The sequence below is a fragment of the Dysidea avara genome, chromosome 10 (assembly GCF_963678975.1).
Source record: "Dysidea avara chromosome 10, odDysAvar1.4, whole genome shotgun sequence".
Classification (NCBI taxonomy): domain Eukaryota; kingdom Metazoa; phylum Porifera; class Demospongiae; order Dictyoceratida; family Dysideidae; genus Dysidea; species Dysidea avara.
The window spans coordinates 7,713,863-7,727,398 of NC_089281.1; the positions used below are offsets into that span (position 1 = coordinate 7,713,863).

Sequence of the window (13,536 nt, forward strand, 5' to 3'; positions counted from 1 at the left end):
ACTAACTGCTGCAAGGAGTGGTAGTAAGTCATACACAAATAGTGGCAGGAAACTGCAAGAAATAGTGACAAAAGCAGCAAATTGTTAGCAGCGACAACAAGCTATACAAGTAAAATAGTAGCAATAGCCAGTTGAAAGAAACAGCTATAGTATAGCCAGATGTATTATATAGCTACAAGAAGTAGTAGCCGTTGCACTAGCAACATAAATATAGGTGTCATGTGTTAGTTATACTGTTACTGTATAAACTTTTTAGCATGAACATGCACAATAGTGTAAGGTTTTAGCTTTAGTAAACTGCATAGATGGTATATAGCTATTTGGAAAATAGTACCTTTGATTTTGGGGAGATAATGAGGTCACCCACTTTAAACAGGCTGTATATATAGGACCAGGTTTTCAGCATGGCCTTGTGCGGTAAAGCCTTATATAAAAGAGACCAACAATGATAAGGAAAGCAATTGTATTTTGTGCAAGATATGATGATATCATGATGTGATACTCAGAATCTAATTATCTAAATACACATGCACTGCCATTTTCTTCAAATAGAGACCATCCACTTGAATCTTCATGTTCTAAAAACCTCAGCTTTGCCTTGGGGTTTTATAAATCCACAAAGATCCTTGTGGTTGGTCTCTAACTATATAACCTTTATAGCTATATAGGAGCTGTGGCTTTGCTGCACCATTCAAAAAATATTGTATCCGAACCTTGTTATTGAGATTTATGAGAAGCTAAAGTTGTACCCTTAAAACTAGAATCTGAGTGTAGAAAATATCTCGAGATACTATGGTGACTTCATTATGCAATCTATAGGCATGTGTCAATTAAAAAGAGCCACAATGACAAGGACCTTCTCTGCTAATTGACTTATCATCCAAATGGCTAATTGACTTTTTTGGATGGGAGAAACCAAAGTAATTAAGAGGTGGTTGGTCGAATTTACAACAGTAAAGCTAAAATTTCTTAAGCACTCAATGCAACTATGGCATATTGTACATACAATTCATACATAATCAGCCCAATTTTAAAATGTAAGCTCTCTGAGGTTTTGAAATAGTGTGCTACATGGCTACCCTATTTGTGTGCCAGATTAACAGTGTACAAGCCCATCTTGTTCTCTATATTCTAAATACATAGCTATATTTGATATTGTTACTATGACATATAAAGCAACTGCATGAGCACATAGTTACATGACCATGCTTCAGTGCTTTTCAGTAAGCAGTTTGTTTAAAATAGTATATAAATCATCAGGAAGATGACCAATAGTTGCAGTGAATGATAGTGGGTGGAGCTAGCTCCTCCTCTTCCTCCTCCTCCACCTCCCTACAACAAACAACAATGTGTATAAAACTGGTAGTTTATTGTGCACAGCCTAAGTAAAGTAAGCAAAGTATATAATGATGTTGGAATTAACATGTATACATATGATGATGCAGCCTGAACAACAACTAGCATTCTGACATTTTGCATAATTATTGCAGTGAAAAAGCTTTTAGCAGAAACATTTAACACCAGACACTTTGTCCATGGTATTTTCATAGGACAGATCAATGTAAAACTATACCAATGAAAATCTACACTTTTCAAGGACTTTCGTTGGTAGCTTAAATAATTTTCATTGATTTGTCCAAAAATAAAAGTTCATTGGTATCACCCAATGAAATTTCATCATAGGGTTGTTAGTCAATAAGAAATGCTATAGACTCTACATGTTTCAAATCTGTATATTAGCTAAATAAATTTGCCAATATTCTCTTACTAAAGCTTTATTGGCAAGGGCAGTCTAATCTGGCAAAGTAAAAAAATTGCAAAAAACTTTACTCTATTTAAATTTACTAAAGTTTTTTGTTTTGTGGTATTTGCAAGCAGTATTAATTTAATAGCTAACTACACAAATTTGACAAAAAGTCATAAATTTTCCTACTACGTAGAAACTTATACAACACATGTTTAAAAGGGGATCAATGAGCTTTGGGTAATATAACTTGGTAGATAATGGTAATGGTTATTAGTGTGTTTGTAGCAACATTCACATTGTCAAACTGGCTGCATGCTTGTTTTCACTTCAATGACCAATAAGCAATTCATTTATGCTACCGATACAAAACAAGATGCTTACCCCTGGATTAGACATCATTATGCTACCTACACAGATAATCAAGTAACCACTTTAGTTACCAAATAAGTATATAGCCTACCACAAGTACGATCTCCAAATATACTGATGGTGGGATCATTACATCTACTCACAGCAACACAAGCACTGGTCATACTTGCAGGTTGATTTGTAGTGACCCTATAGAGAGTCTCATTCTCACATGCCAGACATTCTGTAATACTGGGACCAGTACAAGTTCTACATCCACTAGCACAAGCTGTGAAGAAACAATGAACTATAGTATCGCACACACAAATACACTTACCAGAGCAGTTCCCCATTGAGTCCAGATAGGTACCACTATCACAGTTATCACTAGTACACAGACTGGGGGCTGCACCACGTAGGATCATAGAATCACTACAAGTTATGCAATGCGCTGGACTGACAGGTCTTGAACAAGTAGCACAAGAACTGTCACACCCTACAAGTGTATTGTACTGTAAGTTGTTCTTTTATTTGTAACCTTACAAGATGGTGGTACATCACCAGTAGCATCAAACTGGGTAATTGCTGTATTGCGGGAACACACAAGATCAGCTGGAGGACAAGTGACATTAACTTGACCAAAAGGGAAAGTCAATACTGCACCATCAGAAGAACACAATCTCGTGTCACCTATATTTAAAAGAAAGCTTATATAATTCGATAGAATACTGCACTAACCAAATCGTGTGACAGTGTAGAAAAGTCTCTGACTGCTGGAGTGTCTGTAACATTGCCTACCATAGCACTGGCCACTACGGATATTGGAACTAGTCACCTGTGGGAAGCAGCTCCCTGTAAGTGGAGCTAGAAAATTACAAGCATAACAAGACAGTAAAAATGAATCATTATGCATAATAGCAATACATAATGTTATATACTACAGACAGTATGCATGTAGTACTGACTGAAATCAGTGCAATCTTGATTGATAATATTTAGACAGACAGCAAAGTCAATTGAACTCAACTTTATTCAATAATCAAAAGCAACACAAGAACTGACTGACTCTTACATATTATACAGAAAACAATATTTAAGCAATTGATATTACATTATAGTATTAGTATAATTGCTAACTCCCAGGCTTTTAGGATTGTCAACACGACATTTTCAAATAAGACTATATACTGTCTTTCTTTGCCTCATACAAAAAAAATATCAAATCTCTTTCTTTACATTTAGTGCGACAGCTAGTTTCCTAAATCATGCACTTTCTGTGATTATAATTCTGGTTACTGTGCTCGAACACCTTAAGATGATTTTGGTCTTGATTGGTAGCAATAAATCTGAATTTGTTGTTAGAGAAATTGGATCATTGTCTCATTGGTAGTAGTTTGAGGAGTCAAATGATGAGACCATGCAGGTGCATTGGTAATTCATTGTAGCAGATAATAACTTTCATAAATCTGCAATGTTTTTCTAGATGGTTGTTGAGTTCACCTAGGCCACATGTAATGGACACTTGTGACAATATGCAAAGCAGTAGTCTAGTTATATGCATTTTCTGCCAAAATAGCTGGCCATATAATGATACCCATAGACACTCTTCAGGTGCCCACACCAAACTATATAGCTGAAATGTAAGGTATATCTCAGTAAAATACAAACCTTTGAATCGATTAAAATTTGACTAAATTAAAGAAGTGAAAACCAACCATAAGTTGCAATCAAGATACTCTAATAGAACAGTCATTCAAAACTGATATAATAAAAAACATGTGCTGTCAGCTATCCACCCATTAATTTCCACCTTATAAAAGATAGTTCAAAAATGAGAAAGTAAAAAAAAAAGTTGTGAAGTATACAAACAAGTCCTAAAAGTAGCTACAGGCCAGCTGGTAAAACTAAAGCAAAAAATATGGAGTCATGGAAAAGGATGCAGCCTTAAAGAGATATTACTGTTGTGATCTGATATCATCAAAAAATTATTGGCTGTAGTGATATTCATGTCAATAAATTTGAGAATTCTTATATCTCTGCAGTGACTACCCTATCACATCTTTCTCACGTCAGCAATTTTCAATACTGCTCAGCTGGTTTGGTTTTGATCCTGGTAAACAGTTTATGTTGTTTACAGAATATAGAGGGACAAAAGAGAAAGGAAAAAAAGGAACCATATCAAAAATAGTCATGGGATTGCAAATCTAATGAGAATATGGTAAATTACTGACATAAATGGAATTCCACATTTCAAATGACACAGAAATAAGCTCAAAACCCACTAAACTGAGGACTGGTAAACACAGTTTGTGTTGATAAAGACTTATACTGGACTTATACAATCAAGAACTCAACCTTTACACACAAAGTCACTCATGTGGATATTTTTTGAAGTGAATTGCCGTATATTTCATCTTAACACTAAAAAGTGCTTACTAAACCAGCCACTCTAGATCTTTGTCAAGTTGCTTTGAAATATCAAAGAATAATTCATATACATGGTATTCCAAACCATTCCAGACCGTTTATTCTAATTAAACTGATTAGTTTAGGGTGAATTCCCATGGTCTTGACAACTAGTGAATCCCACAATGCATTACTCGTACATTGGCGAAACAATGAATGAGTGGCAGAACTCGCGAAAAGACGGTTATATGCACTCCAGCTAGAGCCATGAGAACAAGATGGAGTATTCCTTAGAGGTATGTGAGTAATAAGCAGGCCATTTTTGGTGGGTACCACCACGTAATGTTGCTGGCGTTTTGAAAGTACACAAAAATAACTGTGTTTTTATACCATTTTATGTGTTTAATGTGATTTTGGAGACGTAATCTTTTCAATGGCAATGTATTCAGAACTTTTTGACATGCATAAGTCACTCAATAGGTAGAATAGGCCAGTTGGATGTAACATCATCTGGTTGTTTGCATACTTTGTGTGCTCTATTAGGGTATGCAATTTATCCTGTCTCATACTCTTCTTAATGTTTAAACTTCTTCTGGAGTAAACCAGAAAGTGTGCATTTATGTACGCTATATCACCAATACAAATGGCGTCAGCTGACTGTTAATATGTCACATACAAGTTCATTTCTCTGTTGTCAGATGTCAGTAAGTTTGATGTAATGTAGAAACAAAAACATGTTAATTTGTATGATACAATAGCTGTACCTGCATAATGGTAACATACAGCTCACACATTCTTCCACTAAATACTCTTGTATACCATTGTAACAGAGATAATAAGAAAACTTCATCTTTATTATTACATCATGACCACTTGTTTATAAGGTTGAGCAGCACTATAGGTACCTTGAAATTCAACATCAACACGTACACCAGGACTTTTAATAGCAGTAATGCTGTGATGAGCAAATTTATTATATTAGGGATCATTAAGAGCTGGGCTTTTCAGCCAAAAACATCACCCTAAAACCAGCCTCAATTTCCCTTCATGATGACTTGGTAGTATTGGTTAGGCACAGCCAAGCAAAAAAAATGTCTTCAGACCAACCCCAAACCCTCTTAAAAAGTTCTTATGTAATTTAAAAAGTTTCTGTTTAACAGAATTTTATTCGGCTGAATAACTAATTGATGCCTTCAACCAAGCATAACTCAACAATTGATATAGCTACAGGCTTGATTTCTTCACTGTTCAATGTTGCTTCGTCCCGAGACGTGCCTTTTTGCCAACCGCAGTACATACAACACACCCATCATGGACTTGCTTTTGTCCTCCTTTGTGTTCCAGTTCTTTTTGCTGACAATGCAAGGTATCAATTCACGATAGCACAATGCGGCTCCCCTGTGGCTGCATTGCTCACCTGTATTTTCTGTAGTGACTGGATTGATAAGACACTTCACATAGTGTTCTTCATTTGTAACACTGTTGAAATAGGTGAAAGTGAAGCATAATGGCCACCGCCGTTCAATCTCAAGTAGTTTGGGTTCTCAAATCATCCGTATTTTATGTGGTGACTGCCAGAGGTGCTTTTCCTGTTGTTCTTCATTTATAGCACTGTATAACAGGGTGAACACAGCTAATAGCGAAGTGTAATGGCTACTTCACTTTTGAGTCAGTAATTAATTATAACTGGAGCACATTCAGATGAAAACTTTTAACTCTGATGTCATCCTTTCTTTTGATGTGGTAAAATAAACAAGTGTAAGGAAAAATTAGGAATTTTAAGTTCGATTAGGGATCACAGAAATAAAAAGTTGGGAAACAAGGAAGGTCGCCTACACCTGCAGGTAGCTATACTAGTGGACATTTAATCCCTAATTCAGCCATGGGTATAGGTTGAAGTAGGGATTAACAATGTCCACTAGTATATCTGCAGGTGTAGGCAACCTTCCTTGTTTCCCTACTTTTTATTTCTATTATGATCCCTAATTTTCCATATACTTGTAATTATAGTCTTGCAAAGAATTTTGGTTTATAGTAGCCACAACGTGGAAATTGTAACATGTATTACAGTAGGACCGAATCTCAATTATCCAAACCCTCGATTATTCCAACAGTATAAGTAACCGCTCTATTAGAGTATTTAGCCATTAGGTGAACGTTCTATTAGAGTAAGTGTATGTTCTAGAATAGAACTCTGTATATAAATGAATGGGCTTCATTTATCTGAACAAATTCACTTATCTAAACACTTTTATGATTTAACTGGCACACAGGTGTTCAGATAATGGAGGTCCTACTGTATATACATAATGGGGAAAGTCCTGATATAGGAGGTCAGGTACTAACACTGTACTGTACTACTTTGTGAAATGACCTTTTGCTCAACCACAAACTGTTTCAATGTCGACGTGAACTTGATTATAAGTTATTTGTAACTATAAACTGTAAGAAAACAAATTTACATGTGTACCTCCAGGTGGGTTGCAGTATCCATTAGAGTATGGAACAAATATGAAGCAGCCATCATAAAAAGTTCTGTTAAAGCAGATAGCCTGCAATTGTCAATAATTACTTAACAAAATTGCTACACATAAAACATACTGAAGCTTGATAGTCATAACTACACCCGTCAACACTGGGAGGTGAACATGAGTAGGGATAATCATCACAATCAGCAGTAGTAAGATCACAACCTTGTCCTACAACATATAACATAATATATTAATGTGACATATATGCATCACATGCACCTTTTCCCCACAGATACTCATAATAGTGGAGTGATTCAGCAACTGCATAATCAACCTTGTACCATCCAGAATCTTCCAATAGGAGCAGTGTGAAGTTGCTGATACTTCGATAACTATTGTTTAGCTACATAATACGACTACCAGATGTGGGTACATAAAATGTTACCTAGCTTCTGACTCTGCGCTTGATGCAGTCATAACCTCAAAACTAATCACTCGTACCTCCCAATGAGAACTATCATAACATAATAGGCCATGTTAAGTCATCACCACATATGTTGTTACAGTAAGTACATACTTCACAGACCCACTTCCTCCTTCATTTTCCAGTAACACTCCTTGTAAGTTGGGACAGGAGAAGTAGTCACGAGCATAACTAAGCACCTGAAAAAATTTTATTGATTGCTATATTCTGCTTTGCTATGTACCTTTGATGAATTAATGGCCAATACATCGGCACCATTAATTGTCAGGGTAGTAGATCCATCATATCTGTTGCCATTTTCATCTATAAAACTGCACACAATGGCAGAATACAACCCCAAATACAACTTGTTTACTATCCAAAATCTTTACTGCTAAATCCAAGAGCATGTAGTGTTTCGTGAAGTATCAACAAAAAAATGTTTTGCATGTTATCTGATTGTAAACTCTGCAAAACATAAAACAACATTTTCATATAACCTGTGACGGATGTGTGCGTAAATGGTGAAAACAAGTTGCTTGAGTTGTTATTAAAGAAGATTTACCAAACTATCACTATCAATCATAATGAATCATTATCCATTGCACATGTACATTTATGATGGCAAACCTGTGGGCATATATTTGTATATCCTGTCAGTGGTCTGTTGTTTACAACATCAAAGGTGCACCCAGCAGCATATGCCAAGGTCCCTGCATTGCAGGCAGCTGGAAATTGATAAGACAACAAAAACAAAACACATGTATGGTTGTCAATTATCATGTATTCTTAAAAATTGCAATGTTAATAAGTTTATAATGCATTTTATGAGTGTGATCATTGCAATGATAATACAACGTCATTAATTTTAACAAAATAAGTTACTTGCAAAAAAGGCAAAACCATGCAGCATAAGGGATTTCCAAATTTGATAGGGGTGATCATGAGTGTGGGAGTCTGGTGGCATAGGCCTCCAACTTTGAACATTTAAAATTGTTCAAATATTCATGATTCAATGGATGATGATACAATTTGTACTTTCAATACAAATTCTTCGTTCTCTTTAAGTTCATTGTTGCTGCTTTGACTAGATATATATGGTCATTAGGCATAACATTTAATTTACTGGTATAGTGTTAGTACTACAAGTATAAATCAAGATCCAAGTGCATGTACAAATTTTTCATGGACATGGCTCTTAGTCCCATAAAGTGTATTTTGTTATTGATCTCTATGACTGCTCTATTAGAGTGGTTTACTGGTATCTCTATCTTTATCATTTTCCTTGTGGTTACATGTATGCTCTTGTTCTGTATCTTTATTCACTTCAGGGATTAATGCAAATTTCTTGTTAGCTGTACCGGCTGCACTGTATTGCTCTTGTTTCCTTCTGTACCTGTGTGCTGCCAAACTTTCATAGGTTGGTGCCCTGCTACAAACCTACAAGTTAAATTTCAGAGGGGATTTCCAGAACCCAAGCAACCCCCCCCCCCCACCTCCCTAGGTCTGCACGTAAAGGGTAAGTGATTCTAAGCAAAATTATTAACCAGAAACCAACCCTAATAATAATCTATAGTACCTTGGTAGTGAAGCTGTACTGGCACCACAATTTGCATCCAACATTTGTCTTAAGTCTTCTGATGAACTAATATTATACCAATACTCCAAAAGTTACTTGTAACACCCGTGGGCACCAATACCATCTACAACACCTACAATGTATTTGTGATTCTTACCGATATTCATTTTTTCCCTTAGCAATTAGACTGTGGAACTCCTTACCTTTAGATATAGTCTTTAAATATAGCTAAGTAAAGGGTGTGGCACCCATTTCACTCACGAGTATTCATCCCAAACAAAATGGAATGAATACTCATGAGTGAAATGGGTGCCACACCCTTTATTTAGTGAGTTGTTTAATCGTTCACACTCTCACAAGACGACATTACAATTAAGCAGTACCATATAATATACCAAGATCATCTATGTAATTGTTTTTGGCAGCACAGAATGAAAAGAGACTATCAAATAGCTGACATAAAAAACATTCGGTAATCAAAAAGTCTTACAGGTTGTGACTCAAACCCATGTACACAATCAACCATGCTACAAATTCTGCCCATACATGCCATACTATTCTGCAGCCTACCAACAAAACTTTAAAATTACCTGGACAAAATTTAATGATTGTATATACTGGGCAGTCAGATCACCCAAGTGGCAAATAGTATAAGTTAGCAGTACCTATTCTATTATTGCCATAGGCCACAAAACATTATAACTTATACGATGCAATGCATGGAAGTTTGCTACAAGCTTTTTCATGCACTCCATTGTAAACTGCACTAGTGCTAAAATCAAAATGCCCCTAGAGATCCCATTTCTGGGATATGACCATATTAGGTTATACAATTAATGCATGCCTCAATATTATTTACAGACACGCAATATGTAACTGGTTCAGCTATATGTGCCCTTAAACATGGAGAATAATATATGAAGTATGCATGTGTACAGTGGATCCTCAGTTATCCGAACAGCTTGTGTTCAGACAAGTGAAATTGTTTGGATAACTGAAGCCCACTGATTTATATACAGAGCTTCATTCAACTACTCTAATAGAACAGTCAATTACTCTGATAGAATGCACACTGATGACAAAATACTCTAATAGAACAGTCAAATTTGGCGTTCGGATAATCAAGGTGTTTGGATAACTGAGGTTTGGATAAGCGAGGATCCACTGTACTTGCAAGCGACATCTATATACATAACTGTACATGAGAGAATCAAGTGGTGTTAGCCATTGTTGAGTTATACTTGTTATGATGTGAGGCTAGTTTCTGATTGATGTTTCTTTTCTGGGACCAGCCGTAGGCACTTAAAACTTGAAACTTTGTGATCCCTAATTACATAGTACAGTACCATCTACTGTCATCTATGCATGCACATAATAAACTTACCATCATTAACTACACTGATGTAATAAATAAAATCAGCATCCACTCCATCACCAGCCCCACCCACTTGACGACATGTAGGATCACACACTGTTATATTTCCCAAGTGTTCAGCTGGTATAGCAGCATATGGTCCACACATTGGTATATCATAAGTTTTACAGATATTGTTCCTTGTACTGGTACACCTTGGTGTAACCACAAGATTGTTTGGAGCTCTGACAACTGATAAAACACTTTCAAAATAAGTGATGGCTTGTTGAAATGCTCCTGATGGGTTCATCAGTATTGGCAGGTTAGTTGATGAATTAGTGATGTTCTCCATTACAAAATAAATAGCCATCCTGTATGGTCGGTAATCATCAGCTTGTCTTTTGCTTCGAAGGTTGTCACCAGCAGCACTATCCAAATGATGAATAGGATAACGTGGATGCAGTTTCTGAACAAAATATACCATGCGGTATAGCAATAAACACATGTATTAAATTTTAGCATAACAATGAGCATTAGTTATGTCAGGAGCTCATAAACACCACAAGGTGCCTTCAGCGCCTATAAGCTCCTGGCTATGTATAACTTAGTGCATTGCCTTATGAACTTGTGACCGGCTTGCAAAACTTTATATCTGAACATGTTTATAGCTGCATGTCTGAATCAGCTCAACCACAGATGTTTTCAGTAGTTGTGCGTATATTTTTAACAAAACTTCATAAGTTGAAAGCTAAATCTGTATCAATATTGTGTTGTCTGTTTGGGTGAGTTGCATTTGTACACGGCTGTGGAATGAGAGGAAACCGTCTGTCTTAAAATTACCCTCTCCAAAGTGGAATTAGCAGGCCAGACTCTGTAACCCTATACAGGAAGTGGGTGTAATAGTTGCACCCATTAAGTTATAATAATATAGCTACTATATACATAGCTCCATTGCTATACAGTTCCTTGCATGACAATAATGAAACTTTACAATTTTTTTCAAGGCTGATTGATGCATGTATATTATGTGACTAAATTTGACAAAACCAGGCAAATCCAGTATTAAGACCATAACTCAATGAATCAAAGGAGTATGTCAATTGCTTCAAAATTTGATCAGTCTTTCTATGGAAGGATTGTGCAGCTAATCAAGATGAGTGATTGTGGTTGAACTATATAAACAAATTGGATGTACGTGGAAACCTGAATTTGGTCACATATATAGCATATATATCCAGACCCATGCAGGTCATTCAATTTTGGGCATGTGGACGCAATTCTGAGCAAATAGTATATATAGGGAAATTTTTGTAACATGAAATTGCAGAGGGTTGTTATCTTTGCACATACCCATGGAATTTCTGTCCATTGTGTCCGACCTACAATGATGGGTGGCTCAGTTGGGAGTATACCATTATACTGCTGGGATTCAGTAGCTACTAGCGATATAACTGAAGTAATGTACACAATTTTCTATATACCTACTAAAAATAACAATTAACAATAGCTAGTGTTGCTATTATTGTAGCTATTGTGTGAACTTTTCAATTCTTATATGAAGCTATCAATTCAGACCTTCAGTGCTGGTCACTGCCAAAGCGTTAATCACAATAACAATAACAATTAGTATATATATATGGGGCTATATATTATTAGGCATTCCAGTATCCGAGATTTTTAAATAAAAAATTCTCCGTATATTCCCCAATAGAACCCTGGCACAAAATAACAACTCGTGTTTAACTTGGGATTGCTCCGTCGTCCAAGCTCCAATGAGGATGAAAATCGCTGTGGGGTTTTTCCACACGCTGATCATCATGAAAATCTTAGTTTTATCACGTGCGTTACATATAAGTAAGTTTTGTGTTGTAATCTTTTCAAGCCTTGTAATGTATGTAGAATACTTTAAAACTTTAAAAAACGTACTGTCAGGTGGAAGGTAGTCACTGGTGCTTACTTTAAAGTGCGTAGTTACTTTGCTCGGTTTAGCAATTTTCAGCTCCAGAGCAATTTTCTGATGGCTGTGTCATCAGCTCAAAAGTATAAACCACTTCAAAGTCGACATAACAATGCCATAATTGAAACCACAACTCCACCTTAGGTATTGTTGCATCATTGTGGCACCTCCACTTTAGTTGTTTACCTTTATAAGTTGTTAGCTTGGTGTTTTTACTTACTTGAGATAGCCACTTGCCTATGGGTATACACCATTGTATTGAGAAGTGTGCAGTAGGTGAAACATATTTGCTCACCACAAAGCATACAAAGATCGCTGAGATCTGATACAATCTGAAGTTACTCTCATTACATGTACAAACTTGCAGCTAGAAGCAACTGCAGTTTCAAGATAGTCCAGATTGCTAGATGGCTTCCTGATAGTGTGCCATTTTCCCTTTAAAATGTATGCCGATTGGGGAGCCCTGGAGAAAAAATGTACCTTTTTTCAGTTTTTAAACACTGTGCATTCCGAAGTAGCTAATTCCAACCCAACAAACTATATATTTCTGAGATCGGCAATCAATGCTCTATCTATTGAGCATATAAAAAAGCCCATTTTTCCAAAATTAAAAATCGGGCTGGAATGCCTAGTATTATAGTATATATGGTGGGGATTTGGCACGCCCAAATGGCTCAATAATGAAACTGAATAGCAGGTGCATTAAACAACAACGCTGGATATTGTGAATCTTATGGCTTTCGGTTGTTGTGAATGTTTAAATAGCTACACTACTACTCACGGAAATTCTATCATGGATGCAGTTGTGAGTCAGACCTTCTCCTCTTCCGATACCAACCAGAAGGCTAGTGGTGCCGAGAATCGTGCACAGTACTAACGCCAAATTCATTCTCACTTGTCACAAGAGCCAAATTTGACCTTATAAACGCATAGGTGTGTCTCGAGGTAGGACGTGTGGCGTGGTCATACATGATTAATGGTCACGTGCACATGTATCACGTGCACACATGCATCACGTATATGTGACCGGATTTGCGAAAAGGTACCTTTCTCACACACAAAATTTGACCCATTTTTTGAACTTTGATGCATCATAACTTTTTGATCATGGCATATAATTGCCTGAAATTGTCTATGAGTGTAGCTACAGTATTTGGCTACATGTTTGATACTAAGAACAAGTTAATCAGCATAAGGAGTGAAGTGTTATA

The 13,536-nt window shown here is 36.3% G+C and overlaps 1 protein-coding gene across 2 annotated transcripts; it reads right to left on the bottom strand.

The window, feature by feature from the left end:
- Positions 1 to 1,100: 1,100 nt before the first annotated feature.
- Positions 1,101 to 13,288, bottom strand: LOC136268912 (leishmanolysin-like peptidase). 2 transcript variants are annotated; one of them, XM_066064379.1, is made up of 16 exons: positions 13,107 to 13,272; positions 10,399 to 10,796; positions 8,066 to 8,163; positions 7,812 to 7,903; positions 7,680 to 7,767; positions 7,550 to 7,635; positions 7,418 to 7,486; positions 7,252 to 7,364; positions 7,103 to 7,200; positions 6,972 to 7,053; positions 2,834 to 2,959; positions 2,639 to 2,785; positions 2,433 to 2,591; positions 2,208 to 2,384; positions 2,129 to 2,154; positions 1,101 to 1,332 (listed from the first exon to the last, which is right to left on the bottom strand). In XM_066064379.1, exons 1-16 carry the CDS (start codon positions 13,118 to 13,120, stop codon positions 1,237 to 1,239), a joined length of 1,869 nt encoding a protein of 622 aa, XP_065920451.1. In that variant the 5' UTR covers positions 13,121 to 13,272; the 3' UTR covers positions 1,101 to 1,236. The 2 variants fall into 2 exon arrangements, with proteins under 2 accessions (XP_065920451.1, XP_065920450.1); XM_066064378.1 differs by having other exon boundaries at positions 1,102 to 1,332; positions 10,399 to 10,834; positions 13,107 to 13,288.
- Between the last annotated feature and the right edge of the window lie 248 nt (positions 13,289 to 13,536).